The following is a 13,221-nucleotide window of genomic DNA, read 5'->3' as shown; positions in this document are numbered from 1 at the left end:
CTAAACTCGACCACTCTTTAAGAAATGTGAGTACTTGTGATTTTGTTTCTTTAAACAAATCGCTTTTTCAGAATACTTTAAAAAAATCTTGATCGCTCCCCATCACTTACTACTATTTTCTGTATTGTTCTCACAGTTTTAGTTTTCACATTAAGGATTTTGCTTTTTAACGCTTTGGGGATTTTTTTTTCCCAGTCTTATTGGTGGATCTCAGTATATGGCTGCTCTTTATAAAATGCAGAAGGATTACCAGAGTTTCAATGGATCAGGTTATTTGTCAGATCGAAGGCTTGTAGCAAATGGATTCCAGATAAAAGTGATAGAAGGTAAGATAACTTTAAAATCTTTCAGTCGTACTGGGGTTTGTTTCTTCTGATGTAACAGTTTAAATGATTGTTAATGTAGATCATCTTATGCCTAACCATTTAAAGCCCTAACATCCCGATTTCCTTAAGCAGGAGATCTTATTACTTGGCAAAGAATGTAATTTACCTAGAACACTGAGTAATGGAAACTGATAACTCAACAGAAAACTTTAATAGTAGTTCAAAGAATTCGCTGAAATCCACATTTTCCTGACCTATTTTTTCTTCTTTTTTTAAAATGCTGGATGTCAATATCATTAAATGCCATTCTGACATAATTTAGATTAAACTAATGAGAATTCTTTAATCCTGGCAGCTTCTTCCAAGGTGATACTTAGTTGCCGAAGCTTCTGCGAGTGCATGCTTTAGCTGACTGCTTTTCAGCTGTTGAGCAGTGGAGGAGGTCCAGTAAGGAGCTGGATCTGGTTAGTGACTTAATTTATATCAGAGTTGTAACAGAGAGCCCAAAGGGGCCAGTAAAGAGAGAGAGACAGGATCACTACACCTTTTGGTAAGAGTTTGGCCTGACATTTTTTTTTTGAGACAGCCTGCTTTTCAATGCCTCTACACTGATCACAGAATAAATCTGTTTCATATGAGATCCTTTTATCTTAGCAAGAGAGACCAAATGTTTATACATTTTTCTGAAGAAAGTTTCCCATTTATAAGGGATGCTGTTGGAAACCCAGAGGCAACCTACCCAGGGTTGGTTCTGTGGATAAGGATTTCTCTAGCAGAATTCCAAGAAAAGCAGACGTCTTTGGGGGTAGTACCTAGCTGACAGCTCAGAGAAAAGATTCTCTATAAGAGCTGTTAGAAATGCTATAGCTTCATGTGTTACAGATCCCCACATATGTACAGTGATGACAGATCTACTGTAACATATGGGATCTTTTAAGGGTAGGTACAAAAAAGGGATGTAGAGCAACTCCTTCACTCAGAGGCTGCCTCTTGGGAAGAACAGAGCTAAGCTGTTTTCTTTACTGAATCATGCACAGCAAAACCAGGGAAACTTCTTTCTGATTGGTAAAATCTCTACAGAAATAGCAAAAACTTTGTAGAAGAGGTGTTCATGGTAATAATATTAGATTGAATGAATAAAACGCATACTGTAAGAGGCAGCTCTTAATAGGTTTATTCAGTCTAGCAAATCAAAGGCTGAGGAGGTCTATGATATATCTCTAGACAAATAAGGGAGAAAGACATTCTTGCTTAGCCTTTTTGCTCACATACCTTTATTATTTTTCACCTCCTGATGTTGTAACTTTGCTCAAAATCTGATTAATGTAAACTAGATGTGAATAAAAGGAATGTGAAAATTTGACCACAGTTTCTAGGCAACAGCAGAGGAGAGTTGTTGACTGATCTTGTGGTACTGGAGATGGGAAACTAGTTTTAAGATAGCTTGATTAGTTAGAGACTGGAATTGTACAATGCAACAGCAAGGGGCTCGACACAGTAACTGGGAAGTAGTAACCACATCTTCCAGTCCTGTCTTCCTAAGTATTTGAAATTAAGGAAATGAAATCTTGTGAGGAAACTGTTCTCATTTGGTTTACAGCTAGTGAAGGTAAAAGTGCTCTATGTGCACTGTAGGTCATCGAACCATGGTAGTGAGCTGTATCAGTACCATACAGTTAGCCCATATGAAGAATGGGAATCTAATTCAGTTCTTTCTCCCAGTCTTATATTTTAACTACTCAAATGAAACTTTAATAACATCTGAGGCTTGTCAGTCATGTTTATAAGCCTCTGCTGATGCCATTATAGCAGTTACAGCCTCTGTTATTAAAAGAGCATACCATTGCAGATGAAGGTAGAAATACCAGCAAACAAATGGAATTTCTCCCAGCCTTTTTCCAACTGACCCAAGGATTTTTACTTAATAGTTCATCAGTCCCTCCTTTTCCTTTTTTCTTTTCTTAAACTCATCCCTGAAATATGATACCTTCTACAAATATGCTACTGTCTTCTACAAATACTTATTTAAAGTTGATTTTTAGAAACACAGGTATTAATTATGAACAGTCCTTACTTGTCCTTCTCTGGGAATTTCACTATGCAGTTTGAGGTTCTTTTAATTTACAGATTCTTGTTGTATAACCTTTATGGAAGGTGACCTGTTAGACCAGGAGGGATTTGTCTCACTTACACATGAGTATTCTCTAGGATTTCTCAACTTTGAGAGAACAAGTTGATCTCCTAAAACATTCTTTGCTGTCCTTATAGAAGCATTTTTTTGTTCGCTGTCTGAATTCGGTGTCTATTTTTGTGGGTTTTTGAAACGTCAGACACAGCCTTGAAAGGGGGGCATTCAGATGTTGCTGAACTAGAAGTTGCCTCAGAAGAGTTTTGTTTCTTCAGGATATATTGTTAATGTTTTGGGACCGGGGTTGCCACTTTGCATGGTGGGTGACAAAGTCACAGCTTGCAGTGGAGAGATGTCCATCCATAATGCAATGTGTACTTAACCCACAGTAGCTGGGAGTTTCACCTTAGCAGCATCCAGAGGAGCACACCTGTGCATGTACCTTTTATAATGCATTTTTTCCCAGATTTTTTGGTTAATTGGATCAGTCCTGGTATTTTCTGTTTCTCAACTGAGCTGTCAACTCTTTCTTGTTCTCAGGGTCCACTGTAGTATATTTGAAAGTCTCTACTTCCCTTTGGGACTTCAAATCTGACATAGTCACATGTCCCTTTCTGACCAATTTCTAATTAATAGCCACTAGTGCATGGCTTCTTTCTTCATCCAGGGTTAAGAGTTTTATTTTCTGTAGCAGAAAATTTCATTTTTCTGACAAAGACAACCTCTTCTATGGCACAGGCAAAGGTTCCATTTCTTTGGCTTTTGAATGTGAAAGTGGTATTTCTGTTAATTTCTTTTGGCAAAATAACAAACCTTTCTGTTGATCCAAGTGGATAAGTCTGTGATGCCGTTGGTGGCTCAAAGCTACCTTCCAAAACCAGGAACAAAGGAAACGTAGCTGTTCAAATTCAACATTTAGCAGTTTTGGCCACAGAAGAAGAGGCTTTCCTTTACCCATGGTGATCTCTGAAGAGGACTGTCAGTCTAGTAGGTTGCACTGATTATTTGTTTAAATCTCCACATGTATGTTGTTGAAGGAGAAGAGAAGGACCATGAGTATTGCTGCCCATTATCATATGTTAAGTCTACTCATAATATTCAGGTATGAGTTTGGAACACAGACCTCTTGCTTTGGTACTGAGCACCTCTCTAGGACTGTTTGCTAGATGAGTGTGATGACTCAAATATAGATTCATTCCTTATTTCCTTGCGTGAGGCGGGGGGGAAGGGTACTGAGGGGCAAGCGGTGTTTTACAGGACTGACTGTTTATTTGAAAACAAGAGAATTGGAACAGCTGCCTTAATTGGGAGGGTGACTTTGGTAATTCCCTTATTGCATTGTGCTTGCATCTCAACTGGTCTTTGCTAAAGATGGTTTTTTGCAGTTTAAATTCCTACCTTTTGACAACTTATGGTACAGAGGAACTTTTATAAAGACTTTGATTCTGATAGTTTCTTGAAAAAAATCCAGAAACCATGGAGCGCTGGGTTTTCCTTATTTTGGATGACTTGTCTGTAAGGGACAACTTCTCTTATAGGACGAAAAAAAAATAAATTATTAGTTGTGCACTAAATTTGGCAGGTCTTGGGATTAATACTCAGAAATTGAATCTTACTCACTCAGAGTGCATGGAATTTGTAGAAATACAACTATACTCTTAAGTGGCCAAGACCTTTTAGCTAGTGGGTGGTTCTAAACTACAATTACTCTATTAACATACTGGCAGCCTTTTTTGTAGATACAGCGTGGACATGCCTCACCCTAAAGCCCATGGCACCCTGTGACACCAAATGCTGCTCATAGTAGGTTTCTGAAAGGTCTAATTAAGCTTTTTCTTCCTAATGAGGACTCTGTTCCACGTGGAGTTTTATTCTTGTTTTGTCTTTTTGGTGGAAAAACTGGAGTTCTGGCAATGTTTTCCTTTTTCACCAATGCAGCTTTTGAATATTTATTTTTACAAGAGCGTAAGAGTTTCAGGCCTTACTTGCCTGTTGTTTCATTTGAGGATAAGTCTGTCTTTTGAATGGTCTCTTGTAAGGCAGGAATGTAATTTACCTTTGCTCCATATTGTTCAAGGACTCTGTATGATTGCAGCCAGAGTTGTTCCCAGGTATCGTAGATCTTGGACATGCCCTATTGTCTTCTTTTGGTAGACTAAGAACTTTTGTAATATCTTCTTGTTTCTTTTTATATTGATTGCTCAGCAGTCTAAGGAGTTTTCAACTAGATTTTTCTCTGGATAGCTGACAGTGAAAAACATGTTGTGAAATACCTCAGAAAATGCTTCTTGCTGCAAGTACGTCAGTTAGGCAAAATCAATGGTTTCTTTGTGGAACGTGCCAGTTGTTGTGATTTGCAAAGCTGTGACGCTGAGCTCCAGTCTGTCTTCCACTGCCCTCCCACCCCCTCATGTTCTGGCTTTACTGAGGCTTCAAGTGATGCTACCTTTGGGAGAGCAGGCTGTTTGCTTTTGCTTAACTGAGTGTTCTGCGATCTGCCAGACATTTGTTTGCTGGGTATAGCTTGCAATGACCCCTATGTACAGAGAAGCATTTCAAGAAGTAAGATGGATTACTTTCCGTCCAGTTCTTCTTAAGAGGTGCTTGTTATATGTACCTTCACTGTGCTTCTGTCTGTTTGCCTTTGTGAAAGTCCTAAAGAGAGATGTGAGTTCTTGGCTGGAAAGGAGCTGGGAGCAAGGAACGCGTCTTACTTGGTTTTGTAACAACGGTGGGCCTTGGGCCATGCTCCAAGGCAGGCTTTTGGGGTAGAATTGTCTGCCTGATAGAATATGTGTCCCAACATATATAACACAAAGAATGTGCTTACAAGGCCTCGAAGAGCAGTAATATATAAATAACCTATCTTCCTCGGTAATATAAGATGCCTCAGCTCTTGTAACCAACCAGTGGAAAATCATGCTGCTACATAATTTCAGTTTGATTTTGACCACAGACTGGAAGATAGACAGTCTTATAGTGTCACCTAATCTAGGTGGCAGCTGGAAGAGAACAGTTTTTCCTGGCCATCAAGAAGGAATTATGCAAAGATGATTGTGTATGCTTTGTTTGGAAAGAGAAAGGGGAAATTTGCAGCAATGAGAAAGCCACATTTTTAGTCAATTGAAAGCTAGTTTATTTGTTCACGGAAATATTTTCCTTGGAAGTTGCAAAGCATTTCAGAGAAACTACCATGGAAACTGCTTGAAGACTGCTGTTTGAATACTCAAAAATCTTAACATGTATTTTATCAAAAATTTACAAGTACACTGAGGCTCGGACATCTGCTTATATCATCAGTTGTTGCCAGTACTGGAATCCCTGCAAAGATTTGCAGATAAACGCATGTTAATCAGTATGCAGTGGGCTACTTTTCTGCTTACAGTCTTTAGGCTGCAAAGGAGAATGACACACACACAGAAATACCAAAGAAGAAAACTTAACCAAGATTTGTGTTGTTCTTATGTTAGACTTTTCTAAAGCCCCCTTTGGTGTTCAAATTAATTCAATGAGCAGTATGGTGAAGTCAAATCTGGCTGTCAAAATTTGCAGACAGGAAAATTGCTATTAGTAAAACTGAGAAACACTGAGCATTAGCGTTCTTGGTAGCAAGCATGTAGGATTGGTTCACTGGATTTGGAGAATAAAAAGAAGAAAAAGAAAAAAATGTTTTGCAAATCGGGACCCTCACTGTCATTCCTCATGAAAAAGAGGAAGCACTGGAAATACAAGATTTTCAATTGAAAATCTTAACAATTGAAACTTAACAAAATGTTGTATCCTGCCTCTGGTTACGTATAGACAGGTAATTATTGAAAAGTCAAACAGACTAAGCTCTGATTTTAGAGACAAAGCAGCATAATTAAATGGTCTGGAACAGTTACTCAAATCTAGTCTTTCATTAAAGCAAAGTTGGGATAAAAATGAAAAGACCTGGAGAAGGTTAAATCCAGACTTTCTTTTTTGCTCCCATCTCTTACTTGCAGTTTTTCCCATGGGGAAATATTGACATAGTACATCATCTTATCTCCACTTTAGTAACTGGTAAACTTTCAGATAGTTTAGCATTTTGCTTTAAGCTGAATCTGATCACAGGCTTACAGCAGTACATAAAAAATGCGTCTGCTTTTGCTGGCTATGATTAGGGAAAGACAGCTTGACAAAGAGGAGGAGGACAATGCTGGGTGACAAAGGAAATAAAGTTTTAAATGTAAAGCAGTGTTGAATATGTAGCTGGAAAGTGGTTATGTGATTTTTTTAATTATAATTTATTTTTTATTTTGGGTGGGGGACTTGTTTCCTATATCAAATTCCCAGTCTGGTCAAAGTGTCTTTTGCCATGAAGCTTTAAAAGTCACAACAGCATTATTTACCTGGTGACACACCCCTATTTAGAAAAATTTTCAACCAGCATAGTCCTCCTATTCATCTATGCTCTTATTTAATGACTGACAAATAAACAGTGCTTGGTCATGGGTAACAGTCTCATCCTATTAGCTAGTGAATGTACCTTGTGGTGACTTTTATTGCATATATATTTTCTCTCACTTCTGAAATCTTTCACATTGTTGTTTGGATTAGGAACATGAATGATCACTCCCTTATCAGTTTGTTAGTTTAATCCACTTTGTAGCAGTCTATTTGTCTCCAGCTGTTTTGACTTTGCAAAAACCATTTGTGGCTGAGGCTGAATATAATTTATCCTACCTGGGGCCATTACACAACAGTGGATTTATTTTCATTACCCATTGTATTCTTCCGTGCTCTGCTTGTGAAGCTCTCTACTTCTTTGACTTGCAGTGGAGGAAAAAGGAAGGTAGGCATGTGGGTTGGCTTGAGATTTCTGTGCACCCAACATGAGTGAGAGGAGGAGCTCGGAAGGACTGCAGGGGAATATGTGAGCGTGACCACTGAAGAGCTTGCTCCTGACTGGGAGTGGAAGTGAGCTGTACAGTAGCAACTTCAAAATCAAGCAGATTTTTTGCAAGTGGTGTGAATAAGAAGTGAAATCTCTTACACCTCAAAGATTGAATAGATGTTTTGTTGGGAAGGCTGTTTAAATGTTGTATTCATCATTCCCATTCAGAATGGTACCTGCTACAGCAGTGATATATGAATGGTAGTATGGAGTCTTGAGTTCTTTCCTTGCTGCGGTAGGAGGAAAAAATGCTATTTATTTCAGCAGAAGCTGAATTTGTTACGATAAAATTTGGACTCCTGCAGATGTTTAAACCAATTGCACAGGACATAATGCCAACACTCAGGTTTTATTTTTTTCCAACTAAATTGTATTTTTTTACTAACTTCTACTTTAATTAAAACTATGCTCAAGACTGGGAATGCTGCAAAACGTTCTAAGTATATAAACAGTGCCAGCTAGGATTTGAATAAAAATAAGCAGAGGTGTTTGTGATGTGAATAGGCATACATCATCATAACAAAATATTGGGCAAATAAATGCTTTTCAGTCCAAGGGAGGAGCAAAAAACTTTTCCTAATTGTATTGAATTTGAGAGACTAATGTACTAAGTGATTTTGTATCAGTTGCATTTTCTCTGAATTGCTCCAGAATAGAGATCAAAGCAGTGTCTAAATTACTATTTTGTTTCTGTATTTTCAGGTACTTCAGCTACAGAAAGTCATATGGAAATAGAAGGGATGGCAAATTGTCTGTCATATTATGGTATTTCTGATTTGAGAGAAATTCTGAATGCAGTAGTTAATGGAAATGCAAAGGAAGTATATGAATGTAGGCCTCTCAAAGTGATAAATTACTTGGAGGTAAGACAGAAGTTTGCTTTTAAGTATTGGCCAGCTAAGCTTATAATAAATCCTTAAACAGCTTGAAAATCTTTTTTCAGCTTTCTGTTTTGATTAATGTAGTTCAGTTCTAAACAGAAGTTACTTTTGAAAAGAAGAATGTCATATCCTCTCTGAGGTGTATGAGTTCTGCATTGCTTATCAAAATACTTCCATCAAACATATCCAAAAGCAGTCGTCCCATGTGATATTATATGTGCTGAAAGCTCATGTTCACAAAACATTTCTCTATAGACAGTTTTCAGACTAGAAAGGCATTTCTCCATGTTAAAATACAGAACTGCCATAAAATTACTTTACGAAGTCTAGAAGGCACTTGAATCAAGAACAGTTATTGACATAAATCTATGAAGAAGTTCTAAGATGGTTTAAGTAGATGTTAATTGAAGCTTAATTCTCATGTAAACGTCAATGAGATGTACATCATGAAAATCAGAAAGTGCACCCTTTCCACTCGAAGAAAAATTCCTACGATTCATTCCAAAAAAAGGGCAGAGAGGGACAAATGGAAAGTTATTTTTTTTCCCAGAAAAGCAAGCTGTCACATTAAGACATTAAAAAAAAAAAAAAAAAAAAGTCTCACATACAGTGAACTCCATATGCCTCTGCATACAAATACTGGTATTTAGTTCACATCAGTAGCTTCTGCAATTAAAGGAAGCACATACTGATAACTAGCAGTCTTGTAAGTCCACTTGATTCGATGCAATAGTGACTGAGTTCTGCAGTGCACTGACAGAGAGGAAAACCCTGTGTTCTTCATAGGCAGCCAGCGTTGTTGGTTGACAGAAATACGGTACCTGAGTAAAAGAATCTTTAATCTGTTTTCTTACAGAAGTTATTGTGCAACAGTTGGAATTGGAATGACTTGGTAATATTTGATATGCAGATAGATAAAATCATCCATCCAGGGACAGCAATGGGCATGAAGTTTCAGGGACAACTAATACATGTGCTGCTAGTTAAAGCTGGGGTAACTAGCAATAGCAGTTTTCTATCTCTTCTCATCTAGATGTTTCATTAGCACTTAAGATCTGTATTCAAAAAGGTTACCAAAATACATGTTAAGTCTTTTCTTAAGCATTTGCTAACGTGCTTTCCTGGGTCAGGCTACTTCAAAAGGGGACCTAAGTATTTACACAGAAACACTTATTGTACAAATATTTCCCTGTCTTTTGGAGGCAGTAAGTTTACAGCTGCCTTTGGAGCAAGTGATTCTGTTGTGTTCTGCTGAAACATTCTCGTGCAGTCATGAAAGAAGCTTAAGGAAGGATCATTCCTTGTTTGTTGAGACAGGAATGGTGTGTAATTTGGTCTGGAGGTGGAAACTTTATTTCCTGTACTTGCAAATACCCATCAGTCAGTCAGATTGTGTGGAATGGAGTTGGTTTAGGTATAGGGATAGATATACTATACACACATATAAACATGTGTGTAGTATATCTATATACAATTATACATATAGATATACACATACCTATAAAGGTATGTATCAAGAGATAATCAAAGGAAGGCTTATTAAGAGCAATGTTTATCCTGTGAGGAACTGTTTAGAAAGAAGGTGCATGTACAGCAGTAACAGTAGCTGGAAAATACATATTAACTAGGAAGTATACGTCTTGTTGGCATGGGGAAAACTATTAAGATAAGCACCGAGTTTTTTGACTGTTCTGGGGGTTAAACACTGGCAATGCCATTCACTGTCATGTTCAGAATTGCAACTTTTATCATAAGTTTCATGTTTGAGCAGGCAGCATGTCTGCAGTTTTTGCTGTCTTTTGGTAGACCCAGAAAAAACAATAGGGCAATGGTTAAAGAAGCAGCCTTCCTAGGTAGAGAATGGTCCACAGTGATTGTTTTTCCACTTGGAAAATCCCAGGCAAACAAAATGAAAAGGTTCAGATTAAAATGTTATGAACGCTGCTTCGGGTTTGTATGATGTGAAGGGAGATTGTATGCCACATCCATTTCTGTCCAGGCAACATTACTAAAGTACAGAAGAGAAGGCAATGGCAGGAAGGCCCACCTTGGAGAAGGAAACAAAAAACCTGGCAACTTCTTTTTGAAGTTGTTTGATTCTTGGAGAGGGGTGCTTCAGTAGTTGTGTTTAGCACTCACTTCTGCTTTCTGGTATTGTGGGATAACTGGATGCAATAGGCAATCGTTCATACAATCTAAAATTTCACTATAGCATTTGAAAAACTTTGTTTAGCTGAGTGTGCGACTTCATTTATGTTAGTTCTAAAGTCTGTGGTGTAGAATGTGTCTTGTGAACTGGTAAACATCTTCAGCTGATACTGGTGCCAACAGGAAATAAGATACTCAGAAACACAAAGCATCTTGCAGAAGTGGACCCCAAAAGAAAACGAATGCAGACATGACCAGGAGACTGTGTGTGACTCCACTGTAGAAGTGTCACAAAATGACCAATAAGATATGTTTAGAGTTACATTTGGGTTTCTGGGATGCAGAATATTTATCAGCAGAAAAGAGCGACCTTTAAACAGTGCATGCTTAATTTCTGCTTTCTGGTAGCCCCAGGTTAATGTGTTAAAAAGCAGTACTTCAAAACTATGGGGGTTTTGTTCTTGTTTTTCCTTTCCACAGGGAGAAGCAGTACGTTTAACTCGGCAGCTGCCCTTACATTTGTCAAAAGAAGATGTACAAAACACAATTTACAGGATGAAGCAACAGCTTGGAAAGGAAAATAAAGGCTGTGTTCATGGTCGTCCTTTTTTTCATCACTTAGCAGATATTCCAGAAGTTGACAAGCACAACTCCATGGAAATTATTCAGTAAATGGAACATTTTGTTTGGGATCATATTTCTCTTGCTTCATTTTGATCGTTACTCTGTAATTTCAGTATGTTTTGTGCAAAGCTTTTGTATAATGACTTTTCATTATCGTATGTTTTCCTCCCAGAGACTGTTTTTATTTAAATCCAAATGCTACTTGAAAACTGAAAATAAATATTATAGAAAAAAAAACTCATCGATATTTTTTAAAAGAATTTACTAAACAAATGATCTCAACTACTTTGATGCTTTTCTTATTTCCTGCAGGTTTAGAAAATACCAGTAAGTCAAAATTTTTTACATGTCATTAGAGGTTGCTTTCAACAAAGCCTGGCAGAGTTTATTGTACTAAGGAGATGAGGTGTTAATTTTCCAAGGAATGCCAGATAGCTGTAGGTATTTAAATGGGGCATTGCCATATGCAGTTGTTGTATTTACACTTTTATGGTGGTGTATTTCAATTTGGAAATTGTTAGCTCGCATAAGTGAGTCTTGAAGTTGCTAGTGTCTAATCTCCCAAAACATTTTTTTACACACTTAGAGGTGTGATTCTTAAAAGTATAGCACACTTAAATCTTTAGATCAACAAAACCCGGCCAATGACTTGAAAGATGAAAGGATCAGAGTCACAGGAGCACGGGTTAGCACTGAAAGTAGCTGCCAATAGATGTATGTTGGTGCAGTGCTGTACACAAACGCTTTGGGGGTGGGAAACATAAACTGTCCTCGCTCAAGGGCAATGTGGCATAACTGGGGCAAAGTCTGCTGTACAGAGCGCTACTGATTCTGCTAAACTTGTTCATTCTCCCTCTACCAGAACGTAGTATTTACTCCTCTATTTCCAGTAGTAGCCTTCTGTAAAGCTATCTGATCATGCCTTCTGCGTATAGCAGTGCAATGTCTTTGGGAGAGTATGTTTTAAAAGTTTCAGGAAAGATCACCTGACAATTGCTGTCCATCCCAGTTGTTCTGTTGTTAGCAGACCTTGGTGCTGTGAAACGCAGTGGTACGACCTAGCTTTGTGGGGTTGCTGTGGCTGCTAGGTAAATGGTTGAAGGTTGCTGGAAGACCTGAGCACAAGCTGTTTTGTGGGCGGGAGTATCGGACCAGACAGGCAAATGTGCAATCTGAAAATGTAAATTACTGATCTGTTGCTCTGGATCAAACAATGCTGAACTGGTGAGCTAAGTTAAGAAATCACAGCACAGCACTACCTGACAACATCTAAATTCTAAACCGAGAGGTAATGATTATGGGTTTATGCCATTTGAAGTAAGTTTATCCCTTTCATAAAGAGCAGGGATAATTGGAGGGCACAAGCAGGATATCTTTCCAAACTTAAGCGGTGAGCAGGGTACAAGATGAGAATGTCACTGGAAAACTGGACGCTTGTTGGCTGTAAATGTCACTCGGTGCAGAAGATGTGAATTTTTAGAATGGAAGTGAGAACGTGGATGGAGACACAGGAAGATGTGACTCTTGGCTCCGAGGGGGAAACAGGATCCCAGCCTTGCGGTGGATGCAGAAGGTTATATTTGTTTATTTTTATTCTTGTTTGGATACAAACTGTGGGAGTTTAGAGAGTAGCCATTGCAGTGAGAAAAGCCAAAGGCAAGCTGGAGAATGGAAATTTATCTCCAAACTTAAGTTTGTTTGAAATTCAGTGGATATGTTCACTGATTTTAGACCGTTGGGAGTATAATGTGTTGTATTTCATGAGATTGTTAATTGCCAATTCTTTTCCAAATGGTAAAATAGCTGTATCCTAATGATACTGGAGCAAATGCTAGTGTCTTTGATAAAACTAGAGTCAACATCCAGTGCTTTCATGTAACCGTACCATTGCAGAGGGAAAGTTGTTTTAAGTATTCAGGCCCTAGGCTGAGGATAAAATGTGATTGGTAAGTCGGTACTCACAGGTGCCAAGGTGGACTTAGTTGCTATGGGAGCAAACCAGGGTCAGGCATTGCGGTCAGGTGCACCCAGTTAGGCAACTGGGAGCTGGGTCTTTCCTACGCCCTTCCTTCCCCCTATCCTGGCTACGTGGCGGGCTGCTGTGGAGGTCTTCCTTAGGTAGGTGTACTCCTAGTTTGGTTCTGTCTTGGGGGGATATTGGTGGGTTGTCGTGTGGCTGGGTGCCAGCAGCGAGTG

General features: G+C 38.5%; 1 protein-coding gene across 4 annotated transcripts in view; it reads left to right on the top strand.

Annotated features, from left to right (window-relative positions):
- The window catches only part of PMS1 (PMS1 homolog 1, mismatch repair system component), a 47,518-nt gene extending 36,211 nt beyond the window's left edge, over positions 1-11,307 (top strand). For all 4 annotated transcript variants that reach the window (XM_055813144.1, XM_055813143.1, XM_027792232.2 and 1 more), the window contains 3 exons: positions 196-326; positions 8,075-8,235; positions 10,882-11,307. In XM_055813144.1, the coding sequence (XP_055669119.1) occupies positions 196-326; positions 8,075-8,235; positions 10,882-11,073 (484 nt within the window). In that variant the 3' untranslated portion in view covers positions 11,074-11,307. The remainder of the gene's footprint in view (positions 1-195; positions 327-8,074; positions 8,236-10,881) is intronic.
- The last annotated feature ends 1,914 nt before the right edge of the window (positions 11,308-13,221 follow it).

The sequence above is a fragment of the Falco peregrinus genome, chromosome 8, assembly GCF_023634155.1.
Source record: "Falco peregrinus isolate bFalPer1 chromosome 8, bFalPer1.pri, whole genome shotgun sequence".
In the NCBI taxonomy this organism is placed as follows: domain Eukaryota; kingdom Metazoa; phylum Chordata; class Aves; order Falconiformes; family Falconidae; genus Falco; species Falco peregrinus.
This window is presented reverse-complemented; position numbering and strand designations above follow the sequence as displayed.